This window comes from Lepidochelys kempii, chromosome 1, assembly GCF_965140265.1.
Source record: "Lepidochelys kempii isolate rLepKem1 chromosome 1, rLepKem1.hap2, whole genome shotgun sequence".
Classification (NCBI taxonomy): Eukaryota; Metazoa; Chordata; order Testudines; family Cheloniidae; genus Lepidochelys; species Lepidochelys kempii.
Genome location: NC_133256.1, coordinates 203,968,511 through 203,982,933, shown reverse-complemented (window position 1 = coordinate 203,982,933; position 14,423 = coordinate 203,968,511). Strand labels below are relative to the sequence as shown.

The 14,423-nt window shown below is 44.7% G+C and overlaps 1 protein-coding gene across 2 annotated transcripts in view; it reads left to right on the top strand.

Moving 5' to 3' along the window:
- Nucleotides 1-11,966, top strand: part of CD58 (CD58 molecule) — a 45,462-nt gene extending 33,496 nt beyond the window's left edge. Inside the window, exons 7-10 of one of the 2 annotated variants that reach the window (XM_073309260.1) lie at nucleotides 4,476-4,547; nucleotides 6,866-6,901; nucleotides 8,516-8,568; nucleotides 9,844-11,966. In XM_073309260.1, the coding sequence (XP_073165361.1) occupies nucleotides 4,476-4,547; nucleotides 6,866-6,901; nucleotides 8,516-8,568; nucleotides 9,844-9,888 (206 nt within the window). In that variant the 3' untranslated portion in view covers nucleotides 9,889-11,966. The remainder of the gene's footprint in view (nucleotides 1-4,475; nucleotides 4,548-6,865; nucleotides 6,902-8,515; nucleotides 8,569-9,843) is intronic. The other variant, XM_073309267.1, reaches the window with a different exon arrangement.
- The last annotated feature ends 2,457 nt before the right edge of the window (nucleotides 11,967-14,423 follow it).

Sequence of the window (14,423 nt, the reverse complement as noted above, 5' to 3'; positions counted from 1 at the left end):
ACTGAACCAGTAAGGAGTGTAATAAATTCTGATTATATTTAATTTTTATTTTTATTCCCAAGAAGCCACAAGGAAGATGGAAATACAGAGTTAGTGTAAGATACTGAACAGTGAAATTAATTCTGCTGTTGTATATGAAGTAGGGCTGTCTATTAATTGCAGTTAATTCACGCGATTAACTCAAAAAAATTAATTGTGATTAATCACAGTTTTAATTGCACTGTTAAACAATAGAATACCAATTGAAATTTATTAAATATTTTGGATGATTTTCTACATTTTCATATAAAGTGTATATGATTTTTGCTTACAAATATTTGCACTGTATAAATGATAAAATGATTTCAGTTCAGCTCATACAAGTACTGTAGTGCAATCTCTTTGTTGTGAAAGTACAACTTACAAATGTAGATTTTTTTTTTTTGTTACATAAGTGCATTCAGAAACAAAACAATGTAAAACTTCAGGGTCTACAACTCTACTCAGTCCTACTTCTTATTCTGCCAATCGCTAAGACAAACAAGTTTGTTTACATTTACAGGAGATAATGCTGCCCTCTTCTTATTTACAATGTCACCAGAAAGTGAGAACAAGCAGTTGCATGGCACTTTTGAAGCTGGCATTGCAAGGTATTTATGTGCCAGATATGCTAAACAGTCGTACAGCCCTTCATGCTTCGGCCATCATTCCAGAGGAGATGCTTCCATGCTGATGATGCTCGTTAAAAAAAAATGTGTTAATTAAATTTATGACTGAACTCCTTGGGGGAGAATTGTATGTCCCCTGCTCTGTTCTACCTGCATTCTGCCATATATTTCATGTTATAGTAGTCTCGGATGATGACCCAGCACATGCTGTTCATTTTAAGAACACTTTTGCTGTAGATTTCACAAAACACAAAGAAAGTGAGATTTCTAACTGACCCACAATTTAAGAATCTGAAGTATCTTCCAAAATCTGAGAGGGACGGGGTGTGGAGCATGCTTTTAGAAGTCTTAAAAGAGCAGCATTCCGATGCGGAAATTACAGAACCCGAACCACCAATAAAGAAAATCATCCTTCTTCTGGTGGCCTCGGACTCAGATGATGAAAATGAACATGCGCCGGTCCACACTGCTTTGGATTGTTGTTGAACAGATCCCGTCATCAGCATGGATGCATGTCTTCTGGAATGGTGGTTGAAGTATGAAGGGACATGAATCTTTAGCGCATCTGGCACGTAAATATCTTGCAACACCGGCTACAACAGTGCCATACAAACACCTGTTCTCACTTTCAGGTGACATTGTAAACAAGAAGCAGGCAGAATTATCTCCTTCAAATGTAATCAAACTTGTTTGTCTGAGCAATTGGCTGAACGAGAAAGAGGACTGAGTGGACTTGCAGGCTCTAAAATTTTACATTGTTTTATTTTTGAATGCAGTTTTTTTTACATAATTTTACATTTGTAAGTTTAACTTTCCTGATAAAGAGATTGCACTATAGTACTTGTATTAGGTGAATTGAAAAATACTATTTCTTTCTTTTTTTTACAGTGCAAAAGCACAGGGGGAACTTTTACTGCTAAAACAAACTTCAGCACTGAGTGAGTTTAGGCACCTACATGGCTAGCCACAGCTGGGCAGGGGGTTGTGGACTGCAGTGGTTCCTAGATCTGGGATTAAGGCATATAAATCTGGAGGTTAGGTACCTAAATCTCTTTGTGTATCTGGGCCTTAATCACTACCAGTTTGAACTGTGCCTATGTTTTTGCCCTGGACATGGGCACTGCTGCCTCACTGTAGGCATCCAGAAGCCTATCTGCTGTCTAAGCCCCAGTGTGATCTGAAGAGAAGTGGAGGAGCACTTGTCTTGTGTGTCTGGCCCGATCTGACCAGATTAATGTTCCCTCTAATTTTTTCCATCCATGTACAGAATAAATTTTGTTATGTGCACTGAAGTATGTGCGGATGTGCACCACCAGTAAAAACAAAAACCTTTAGATATAATACATATTTTTAAAAAGTTACCATAGCGATAATTACTCCAGTCAGGACAGGTTAGGCATTTTAGAACTCACTACTCAAAGAATTAAATTTAAGTGTAAGAGAAATAAAAATGATGAAATGCACAGACCAGTCAAAACACTAAAATAGCATACTTTGAAAGAATTAAATTACATAGAATATATGTGCATTGTAGGAAGTACCAAGAAGTAACAACAACAGTAATACAAGTGTGTGTTGGGAGGTGAGTGTGAAAGAGACTGTGTGTATGTGTGTGTATGTGAGAGAGAGAGAGACACTCTGTGTGTGTGTGTGTGTGTGTGTGAGAGAGAGAGAGAGAGACTCTCTGTGTGTGTGTGTGAGTGAGTGAGGCAGAGACCGTGCATGTGCTCGCTACTGGGGAAGTTTCTGATTGCACTGTCTCTTTAAGACACTCACTGAAAGCTCTCCTGCTCTGTCCTGAGCCCTGTTGTCTCCTCTCCCCTGCTCTGCAGAGATGGGGTACATGAGTGGGGTCGGGGAAGAGAGAGGGAGTGTGTGTGTGTGTGTGTGTGTATGAGAGAGAGACAGACAGAGATGGCTGCTGGGGAAATCTCAGAAACAGTGCACTGTCTCTTTAAGAAATGTACTCAGTCACTCTCTGTTCACTGCAACAGCTCCATGTCCTGAAGGTCCCCTCTCCCCTGCTCTGAGGAGATGGGATTACAGGGGCGTTGCAGAGGGGGACACCCTGACATCAGCACCTGCCTCCCTCCCCTCCCCCACACAGCCAGCAGGAGGGTCCTGGGAGGGGAGCAGCTGCAGGACAGAGCAATGTGGCGGGGAGGGGCACCTGAACACATGCTGCTGGATGTGCATGACCTGCATTGGAATCTCTCCTGGGCAGCTGCCCAAGCACGCAGCTTACAGGGGACATAGGACCCGATGTGTCTGGGTGTGCTCTTAATCATGCCTAATACCACATAAAATGGTGCCTAAGCCACCTGACTTCAGGAGAGGGGTTCCTGGTTGTGAATTGCTAAGCAGAGAGAGGCACAAGCTCAGAGGGGTGGGGCTTAGAACACACTTCTCTCATTGATCTCTCCCACTGGCTAGCTTAGGCGGCTCCTTGCCTGGCATAGAGATAAGACTATCTCAGGCGAACAAACTTTGTAGGATATTTATTTTAGAAAGGGTTCTGACTTTAAAAAAAAAAAAGTAAGGATGCTGTATTCAGAATACTTCAGAGAAGTAATGTTCAGGGATATGTTACTAAGAGCCAAAAACTACATCATAAAGTGGGCTTTTTTAAAACCACCCCTCTGTGCAAGGTAAAAACCTTGGTTTCAAACTATCACAAAGGATTCTAGAAAACTTCCTGTTTGAGCATTTATAAAAAAAAATAAACTAAGTCTTCATCCTTCAACTTTAAGGAAAACATTTACAGTTGGAAAATGTTTTATAGAAGATCTTTCCTGCTTCTAAATTCATGTATCCACGCAAAGATGAAAACCTTTGTTTATTCCTTAAATGCTTAAGATGGTCAAAGCTCTTTTTGTAATGTTTATTGCAAATGTTTTGTAAAGCATCTAATGTAATTTCCTAATATCATTGCTATGCGAATGGAAAGATGTTTATATACAATATAGCAGGGTCATCTAATGCTAGAGCTGGTTATGAAATAAGAAGCTATTTGGGTATAGAATAGTGATATTGGGGAACTAAATAGTATCTGGCAATGCTTAAGCAACTCCTGATGGAAGTCAGAAAGACACAAGTCACCTCTTCAAGAATGGTTAAGAAGAGACAGTGTTTTATTGGATGACTGTTTAAATTAAAAGACTTTCTTTAAGAATATTTAAGTTTAAAAATGGTCACATTGAGAGCAAAAAGAGCGCTATATATGACATAAGGGTATTTGGACTCATGTCAAGCAGAACTTCGGCTCCGGTTGAACTCTGGTGGAACTAAAGGCATATGTCAGAAAATGGACTAAATCAGGGAAAGAGGTAAAACTCTAAACTTTAAAAATATACTGAGAATTTCCTGCCACAAAGGCAGTTAGAATCCTGCTGTAAATGCTGCTGCAGATTGCATATATTTCCTGGATGCGCAAGCTCAAAATTTCCCCTCCTTACTCCACTGTTATACAATTAGCTGTATGCTGGTGGGTTGCTGCTAGAGGTGGCTGCATTTCAGGAGCTCTGCACAGAGATAGTTTAGGAAGCTCTTCCGGGACTATTGGTCATGGAAGTTGTAAGCTGTGAAAATATTCACAGCTCCTTTTAGCCAGATAATTTCATATGAACTGTACAGAGAACCTCCAAGTGAATCAGTGCTGGTTGGGGGTGTTTGTTAGGGGCTGAAACCACCTGGGAGAAGCTGATGGGTTCATTAATCCCAGATGATAAATAATACGCAGCAAATCGCCTGGCAGAAATTTTTGTTCCTGTTAAAATGTATTGTGTTATGTACACCTGAAGTTTATATAATTATCTCTCCTCCTTGTAGATGAAGTGAAGAACTCAAAAGAGACTAAATCAGTGAGCCAGCATGACCTTTCGTCCACTCAAGAGAATGCAGGTGTGTGGCCATCACACTCTGGCCAGAGTTAAGTGGGGGAAATGAGGCACATGTGCTGCATGGCAATGACTAGCTGCTTGCGCATGGCTGTGAAGTGGCCAGTGGAGGGAAATTGTTGAGAAGTGTTGGGAGGGGATGAGGTGCCCATTGCACACACAGGAAGGTAGGAGAGAGAGACTGTCACGGGAGTTGGGGGAAGGGGGGAGGGTCTCTGACTGGAGAGTAGCTTGTTCACAGGGGAAATGAAAGGAAGGGAGCATGAATGTTTCTGATGTAGCTGGAAGTAAGGACTTGGGGTGGGGACTGGAGTCAGATTTGCTGCAAAAGGAGAATCAAGACAATTCTCTGTGTGGCTCTTATAGTACAATTTTAGATCTTCTTTATTCTCCAGCCTGCCTCGGCTTGCCCTCTCTTCTCTGGCGTAATGACTTGGTTACTTGCTGATGTGCTCCTTCTCTGTGCACACAGGGCACTTGTAGAGCATTACTGCCCTGCCCATCCGCCTGTGTTTTACTGTTCTGTTTGTAATAATCAGCACGTACATCCTCAAACACCATTCAACCATTGCTGCATAAATCCTCGTTGTGCCCCTTTGAGAGTGGGTATTGTTATCTCCTACTTACACCTGGGGAAACTGAGGCACAGAGAGGTGAAATGGTTTGTGCAAGCCACACAGGACCCGAGTCTCTACTTGCATTGCTGTCAATCAGGAATCACCCTAGTGGTGTCAAGTAAGCTACAAGGGTGAAAATGCGTAGACAATCAAGCACGGAGTATTACAGAGGGCATAGAACCTAGGAGTCCTGATTCCCAGTCTTGTGCTCAGAATACTAGCCTACACTTCTGTCTCAGTCATCTTATGACAAAACCGCACTTCCCAGACACAATGTCGGACTAGATGTATGATTGCTGCCCTGCAAATTTCAGGCAAAATGTTAAAATAAGGGTGACTAGAGCAGTGTCTGGTTAAACCCTCTTGTATCTATGCCCCCCTCCCTCCCCAGACAGGACAGATTCCTATGTCCAGATCCTCAAGGTATTTAGACACCTATTTCAGTGGAAGTTAGGAGCCTAAATACCTTTCAGGACCTGGGCCTTGGTGCTCTCTTGAAGGCTAAGGGGAGACTTAGTTGTTGTGCTGGTCACACTGCAAGAGTCGCAAGGGTTTGGAACAGCTGGCTGGGGGGCACAGCAAGCCCTTAGACCAGAGGTGCGCAAACTATGGTCCAAGATTCACCTCCGGCTGCAGGACCCTCCTGCTCAGCCCCTGAGCTCCTGGCCTGGGAGGCTAGTCCCTGGCCCCTCCCTGCTGTTCCCCCTCCCCCGCAGCCTCAGTGTGCCACGCGGCCAGCGCAATGCTCTGGGCGTCCGGGCAGCGCGGTTGCAGAGCCGCGGCCTGACCCAGTGCTCTGGGTGGCACGGCTGTAGCACTGTCGGCCACAGGTGCTCCACGTAGCACAGTAAGGGGGCAGGGGGAAGGGAGGGTTGGACAGAGGGCAGGGGAGTTGGGGGTGGTGGTCGGGGCGGGGCGGTTAGAGGGTGGGGAATAGGGGGTTGAATGGGGGCAGGGGTCCCGGGGGGGCAGTCAGGAAGGAGGGGGGGTTGGACGGGGCAGCGGCGGGCAGGCAGGGGCAGAGGTTCCAGGGGCGGTCAGGGGACAGGGAGAAGGGGTGGTTGGATGGGGCAGGGGTCCCAGGGAGCAAGTCAGAAATGAGGGGGGGGGGTTGATGGGGCGTCAGGGGGCAGTAAGGTGTGGGGGGTCCAGGGGTGGTCAGGGAGCAGGGGGTGGTGGATGGGGCAGGAGTCCCAGGGGAGCCGTCAGGGAACAAGGGGGGTTGGATGGGGCAGGAGTCCCAGAGGGAGCTGTCAGAGAGTGTGAGAAGCGGGGGGGTGGGGTGGGGTCGGATAGGAGGCAGGGGCTGGGCCACGCCTGGCTGTCTGGGGAGACACAACTGGCCCTCCATACGATTTTGGAAACCCGATATGGCCCTCAGGCCAAAATGTTTGCCTGCCCCTGCGCTAGGCCCCCGGCTGGGTACTGTAGTAAGCAACAAGCTCTGGAAAAAGGGGTGAGGGAAAGAGGTGCACTGCTACCTTTTTGGAGTAGCAGTAAGGGGTGCGTTTTAGCACATTATGCTTCAGCTCTCCCATTACCCATCCTTCTCTGTACCCAGGACACGCCAACTAGCCACTACTCCTCTGTCCCCCCAGTGCTCCTTGGGTAGGTTAGGAAAGAATTTTACCCCCTCTATGATGACCATGAATGGTGTGTGCAATAATTGGTGCTAACTCCAACTCATTTGCATCTTATTTTTCAGATTATGAAAATATCACAAAGGGGAATCAGGAGCCAGGTATGGAAAAGAACACAGGAACGTTTTAGACCCCCGTATGATCACGTCTGGGGAAAGTACGATAGATTGCTAGAGCTGGTCCCCAGCTGAAAGCTCCAAGCATCCCTGAATGTTCAAGACCATACATGTGACGTGTGCGCATAGCTCCTCAGGTTATAGCTCTCACTGTTGGCATGGCGTACAGGGGTTAATGCTGTCTGATTGGGGGGGCATGTCAAAGGTGCTGAATGGCCCTAGATGTTAGAGTTCTAGATGGCAGATGAACACAAATATCCATATAAGGACTGGGATTGGTTGGCAGGACTTGTGGTAGCAAATCAGTGGTTGTAGATCAAATGGTTAATGTGTCTAATTATCCTTGGCTACTCAGGTTCCAATTCCAGATTAAATCATGAATCAGGGATGGAATTCACAGCTCCCAGCGCTCGAAGCCTGTCCACACTAGCGCTTTAAAGCGCTCAGACTTGCTGCATCTCCACTAGTAGGATTTGCCAATATTGATAGATAGATCTGTGTAGCTATGCTAGCAAGCTCTTTCTAGTGTATATAAGGGGGAGATGTAAGTCCAAAAAACCTGAGTGAATGGTTTTGGGGAGGGGTATTATTTCACAGAGTATTTGTATTAACACTAGGTTTTGTAATAGCTACAACTTAAAGCCTAAATATGAGCTCTAAACAGCCTGACAGTGTCCCAGAAGGTGTTACTCTACCCTTACTTAGGTGAGCGCCCATTGACTCTGTCTCAGTAAGACCTGAGTAAAAATCTGAATAAGTTAATCAGTATTTAGCCCTTGAGTAGTATTTATATAGCACCATATAGATACATGGGGCTCTGCTGCAAGGAGCTTGCGATCCATTTTCAACAAAAACAGTGCAAACAATTAAAGTTCAGGTACTAGATGGGAACAGTCTGGGTGTGGATCAAAACCCTGGTTTTAAACTTTAAACTGAGGTTTAAAGAGTATTGCTGAGTTCATACTAGAGGGTTGCACTGTTTTTATTGTATTGGTCTAGTTAAAGTGGTTGTGTGTGTGTGTGTGTGTGTGTGTGTGTACAAGCCTTGAGTACTGTGGTATATTTTTATAAGGGTTTCTCCCTTCGCATGACATTGATAGTACATTAAAGATTCCTAGGCTCCACAGGAATCTAGGTGGAGGGGCTATCAGAAATATGCAGAGTTTTCTCTTCTATTTAATACCAGCCAAGCTGTATTTGCTGGAGACCGAGGGAGGAGGTAAAAGGGAGGCTTAGGAGGATAGCTAGTGAGGGGGAGTACAGAGAAATGAGAGTAAAGGTGTAGGCAGGGCTGAAACAGAGGCCATGGAAGTTGAACTAAATTTGAGTGTAGACCAGGCCTAAGTGAGGAACAGGATAAGAAACCTGAACATGATGCAGATGAAGAGAGGCAGCAGTGTGACGATCTGAGGCAGGCCAGTGACATGGTCCAAGTGGCTGGAAGGGGAAGCTGATCTAAGCAGTGGCATTTTGGATCAACTAGAAGGGGACCCAGAGCTTGTCAGTGAGCCTGATGAGTGAGGCTGAAGACATAAGTTTTTGTGAGGTTTGCTGGCTGTTGTTAGATCATGGGCTATTATGATTTTCTGTTCTATACAGGATGCTTTATTTGGCCATTGGGGTTTGCCATGGTGTTTGAGCCATGTTTGGAGGTTTGTAATATACAGTTACATTATTTGTATATGCATTATTGCTACATCTCACCACAGAGGAACAAATCAGTAACAGCAGCATTTGATTTAGTGCTGTTCACAGGTTGTGTGACCTATGTCAGAACTACCTAGGGGAGAGTAAGAACTGACCCTGTCTGTCACAGCTGTAGGCAGGAGAAGTGCATTAGTTCCATGTTTGGAGGGGATCTCCACCCTACCATTTGAGCCTTGAACAAACATCTGAAACCAGAAACACCAACTCTGAGGTTCCAAAGTTGGGTTTTTTTATGCTGCTCTGTCATCTTCTTTTGTCCTGTGTTCAGATGGCCTCACCAGGACATGACAAGAGCAAACAAAGCTGCTATGGATCTGGGATACAAACTTTTGCAAAGAAAATAATTTAAAATGTTCCTTTTTGAAATTTTGCCCTGGCGGTCTCACCTTTAGGGGGGTTTCCCTTATCTAAACAACCACAGTCCCACCAATGCCAAACCACCCACCCATTCAGTCGGATAACATCTCAGACACAGGCTGCTTTGGAAATGTAACAGACACAGGAGTTACTTCCCCTTATTCAATGTAGCGTAACTGAGCTCAACAAAAAGTACCAGCGCAACTGTAGAGTTGTGCCAGCTGCTTCAGGTCTCCCTGCTGCTAGACTAGCTCCCCTGCTGGTGTCTGGAGTGGGTGGAAATGGTACTGTGCTGAGATTTGGTGTGGGAGGAATGGTGCCGTGGGAGGAGAGGCACAGTCTGTCTGTACCAGTGCCTTGGCACATGCAGACTCGTCTCTCAGTGTTGCTGTGTCTGGTGCACGAAGAAGGAAGTGTTGACTTAAGTGGCAGTTAAGTATATCTTCTGAAAATCAGCCCAGTTTTATTTAGATGCCCATCACATGATGTAAATACTTTAGATATTCTGTCTTGACACCTTTTCATTATAATTTCTCTGTCCCTCAATTTCCTTGTCTGTAAAATGAGGATAATATTTACCTACCTTAGGAAAGCTCTGAGATCCTCAGATGAAAGACGCTTCAGGAATGCATAATGTTACCATAGGAAAAAAAAATCCCTGCAGCATTATACCCAGGAGTGACACCAAGTATCAGCTGATGCTGCTACTAACATAAACCAAAGACGACATAGCAAAATGCTACAGTATCCTATTAATTCATATTTATTGTTCGCTAGTGTTTAAAATCTGCAGTGTTCTTGGGTAAGTGATAAAACATTGCAAACTAAAATAAAAAATATAATGAATTCATCTTTTATTCCAGATCTTAAACAGGAAAGGGACGCAGACTAACACCACAATGGACTAAACTCCATTGCAGAGTGACAAAAGAGATTGAGAGAAGAAATGGAACAAGTATCTTGTGGATGTCATCAATGAGTGCTTGAGTTCTCCCTAACAAAAGTGTTTTGAAGATTCATGTATTTGTTCTCAAGCTGCCAGCAATGCCCACTTTTATCTTTCAAGGACAGATGCCCTCTTTCTTCAATGTTGGTTATTTTGAAATGGACAGTGAGTCAAGGAGCAAATCTGTTTGCATCCGTGCTTTTTTTTATACTTTTGTTTTACAAGCAAGCAAACATGAAACATAGGAGCCAGGTTTATTTATGCCAATGTTTCCAGACATTAACTAACACAAGTGAATGTAGACAAATTAAAAACTAATCGACATGATATACAACTCTAACTGTAACATTATTTACATTCAAAGGAGAAGAGTATTCAGAGGGGCGACTCTCATTTTCTCAGCCTCCCTATCTGAAAGAAAAGGCCACAATGACACTGTCCATGCATAGATGAGCAACAGCTTTCCTGGCTCTTGTTTCTTCCAGAAAGCGCCACCATCACCCTCCACCCCCACCACTAAGTTCTAATTTTTTTTTGAATAGCAAAAGGTAGACACGCCTTCTAGCTCAGTGGACATGGTATCAACTCGGCTAGAGTAAATGGCACAGTGGTTCTCAAACTGTGGGTCAGGCCCAAAAGTGGGTCATGACCCTGTTTTAATGAGGTCGCCTTGAGGCGTTAGACTTGCTGGGCTCTGGGGCTGAAGCCAAAGTCTGAGTCCCACTGCCCAGGACGGGGGCTGAAGCCAAAGCCCAAGGGCTTCAGCCATGGGCAGCAGGGCTCAGGCTATAGTGCCCTCCCCCCATCCCCGCTGCCCACCCAAAGGGGCAGGGCTCAGGCTTCCGTCCCTCTTCCTGGAGTTGTGTAGTAACTTTTGTTGTCAGAAGGGGGTCACGATGCAATGAAGTTTGAGAACCCCTGCTACCCAAACAATGTATCCTCAGACTCTAATGTAAGTCTCAAGAGCAATTGCGTCTGTGGCGCCCACAACTGTGTCAGAACAGCTGATCTAAAAGCATCAGCACAGACACTTCATTCACTATCAGAAGGAGATTATCAACCAGTGAAACCAGTACAGTCTCTGTGCCAAACCCAGGTCTCAGATCTATGCAAGTCTGGGCTTTGATGTATGAAGTTAGGCACCCAAAAAATCTACATGCTTTAGAGCAGTGGTTCTCTAACTTTTTTTTTCATGGACCACTTGAAAATTGCTGTGGGTCTCAGTGGGCCACTTCATGATCTTTCCAAATGTTGTTTGTACCGTGAGCTAACTATTGTAAAGAGCTTTGGATTAAAAAAAACCTTAATAATTAACATTTTTTTGTTCTACAAATAAAAGCACACAACTCATATTTTAATATTTTAATAGTCTTACCTTTCTAATGTGATGGATGTGCCCTCGCTCCCCCGCCGCAGCAGCCCCTGAGCTGGGGCTGGGAAGGAGGGCCGTCTCTCCCCAGCAGCTGCAGTTCTGGAGCTGGGGAAAGTTGCCTCTTTCTCTGGCCGCCACAGCCCTGCATATCCCAAATTCTCCCCACCCACTCTTCTCACCCCACTGCCCCCTCCCACCTACCCCCTATTCCCCCGAAGGCCACCACCTCACCTTACATGTGATCCAGGCACCTAATTAGTGGAGCCACACCTGCGCAGCTCCACTAATTGGGTGGCTGGCCTTTCATTTTCTCATGTGTGGCTGCCCAGGCGTGCACCTTGGAGGGAACTGTCCATGGACCACCTGAATGGAGCTCGCGGACCAATGGTGGTCCACGGACCCCAGTTTGAGAACCTCTGCTTTAGGGGATTCTTGCATCCACGTGACTTACCACAGGTCCCACAGCAAATTGGTGGCAGAGCTGGAAACAGAACCCACATCTTCTGATCCATACGTTAGCACGCTAATACTGTACCATGTTTCTTCCTTACCCATTGACTATTTTTAGCGTGCTTTCATTATTTTAATAAGGGGCTTCCTCGGAAACATCCCCTTGAGCTTATGATCTACAGTGTGCAGGTGGAATGTCAATATTTGAGAATGGAAAATGGATGGTCAAAAATTGAGAATGGAAAATCGAATGTTGAAAATCAAGAGTGGAAAATGGACTGTCCAAAATTGAGTGTTATAAATGGAGAAAGAACAATCAAATGTGAAAAATTGAGTGTGGAAAATCAAAAATATTAAATTAAATGTCAAAAATGGGAGTATGTAAAATTGAATACAAAAACCGAAGTGTCAAAAATGAAGAATGTAAATTTGCACGTCAAAAGTTGAGAATGAAAAGTTGTCAAAAATACGCAGTGGAAAATTGAGTGGCAAATTATGAATGAAAAATTGCACTGTAGGGGAGAGCTCGCCATTTGGACATTTTATGGCTGGACTTTCTAACTCCGGGGAAGGCCTTTGCCAGCTAGGTAGAAAGTGCCATTTAAAAACTGAGTAGCACCCCAAGTTTGGCTGCATAGGAATGCATTCTGGCAAGCTCTCACACCATCCAGAGCCTGAATTTGGCCAGTATACCTGGAGGCATGGTGCTTTGTCTTTGCAACGAAAAATGTGTCAGATGTACTACATACTATTTCAAGTCATGTGAATGCTCACACCCCAGCTGAGGGCTTGTTGAAATGCAGTGGATTTGATTTACATGTGTACCATACAGACATGCCTGTACAGCAGTGGATGAGTTTTATGTGTGTACCACACAGACATTGCTTGCTTTTGGGAAGCAGTTGAGAACGGCTTTTTAGGCATTTGGAAATCGGATGCAATCTCTCAGTTGATAGTTTGACAGACACTTTTCACAACAGGCACAAGTTTGGGCAAGTAATAAAACACATCGCTTCCCAAGCTGGATCCGTACAGCGTCTGCAAAGGAACATCTTCGCTTTTACTGGAGAACTCTCTGGAGACCAATCAAAGGTGCCTGAATTTTCAGTCCCCCAGTCTCAACACCTGCAGGATTTGAACTCGGGTCATCTGAGCCTGTAGGTGAGAACCATACTACCAGGTCCTCCAGGCACTTGCAGGCTCTGTATACCTGAGAGGAAGGCTTTTGCTAGTTTCATACAAACTTTGCCAGCATCCAAAGTTTCACAAATTATCCAGTTTTCTGCCATGCTCTCACACCCCATAACCTGACCCAGAGGCAAATACCACAGTGTGCATCCATTTTTCATTTGCAAGGAAAAGCATTGGACGATGTATTACGTCACAGAGATGGTAATCACGTGAGTGCTCTCATCCCAGCAGAGAGCTTGATGAAATGCAGTGGATTTCATTTATATGTGTACTGCACAGACGGTGGGTGAGTTTTACACCGTCTAGCACAGAGAGAGGCATCACCACCTCTCCCACCTCCAGCTGAATCCCAAACATCAGCTGAGGTGAAACGGGCTCAGACTTTAATAACAATTCCAGCCCATCTCCGCTAACTTCTTCCCTTTTCCCCAGAAGGGTAGTTATTACTGCGGTTTTTTCCTTCTAAAATCCCTTTCCAGCTAAAGGGAAAGGGAACAAAGGACGTTGTTAGAATTAAAGCCTTATTTAAAATTACATTTTAAAGTTACATTTCAAATGCTTTGTTGCTTTTTTCCTTCTTTTTATCTTTAATAAAAGGCTACAAGAATTGTTAATGACGTGTTTGCCGTGGTATGAAGCAGACTGAGGTCTCTGTTTATAAAATCCCAAACCTAGTTTAACATTGTTTAATGTTGGACAGTGACTGGGTTATGTTAACATCTTTGGGCCCTATATTCCATCTCGACTAATACAGCAAGTTCTGCAGACAACAACCACTACCCAGCCCTTATCACCGTCCATCCTGTGCACTGAATGAGTCAGGGTTTCCTGTGGAAAAAAGAGCTGGTCCTGCAATTAAGACGATCATAATGCACACAAACAAGGGGGCTGAATTAAAGTTTCACAGGCAGTCTCAGTGCTGGCATTTCCTACCTTTGGATTTTTTGACAGCGCAACCTGAGCGCTCTTGTAATGTAGGTGTCTTTAGGATGTCATTTCTGAAGTTTTTCCAGAAAACAAATTCCATCACATGGAAACATATTGACCCTCAGTTTGGGTCATCAGGGGGCTTCAGACCTTTAGGACCACAACATAGACCTTGCCCACTTAAGCTGTCAGCGTATCTGGTAGCAGCAGTAGGCTGAGGGCACAGATCAGGCACTAGAGGAGGATGAGCTGCCCACATTGCCGGGAGTTTCACAACTATTTGCTGACAGCAGAGGATGGCAGAGACTCAGGACTACTGGGTTCTGTTCCAGGTTCTGTAGGGCAGTGTGCTCAAGAGGTTATAGACCCTTCTGCCCCTGTCTCCCTTAGGCCCCTGAAGTCTGTCTCTATTCCCCTATCCTTCCCACCACCTGGCTCCTGCCCCTAACCAGCCTGAGGCAGACACCCAGTATGGAAAATTTCAGCTTGATGTTAAAGGTTGTTAAAATTATAAGCAACTGAAAATGGTCTTTTAGTTATGGCTATGATTCTCTCAC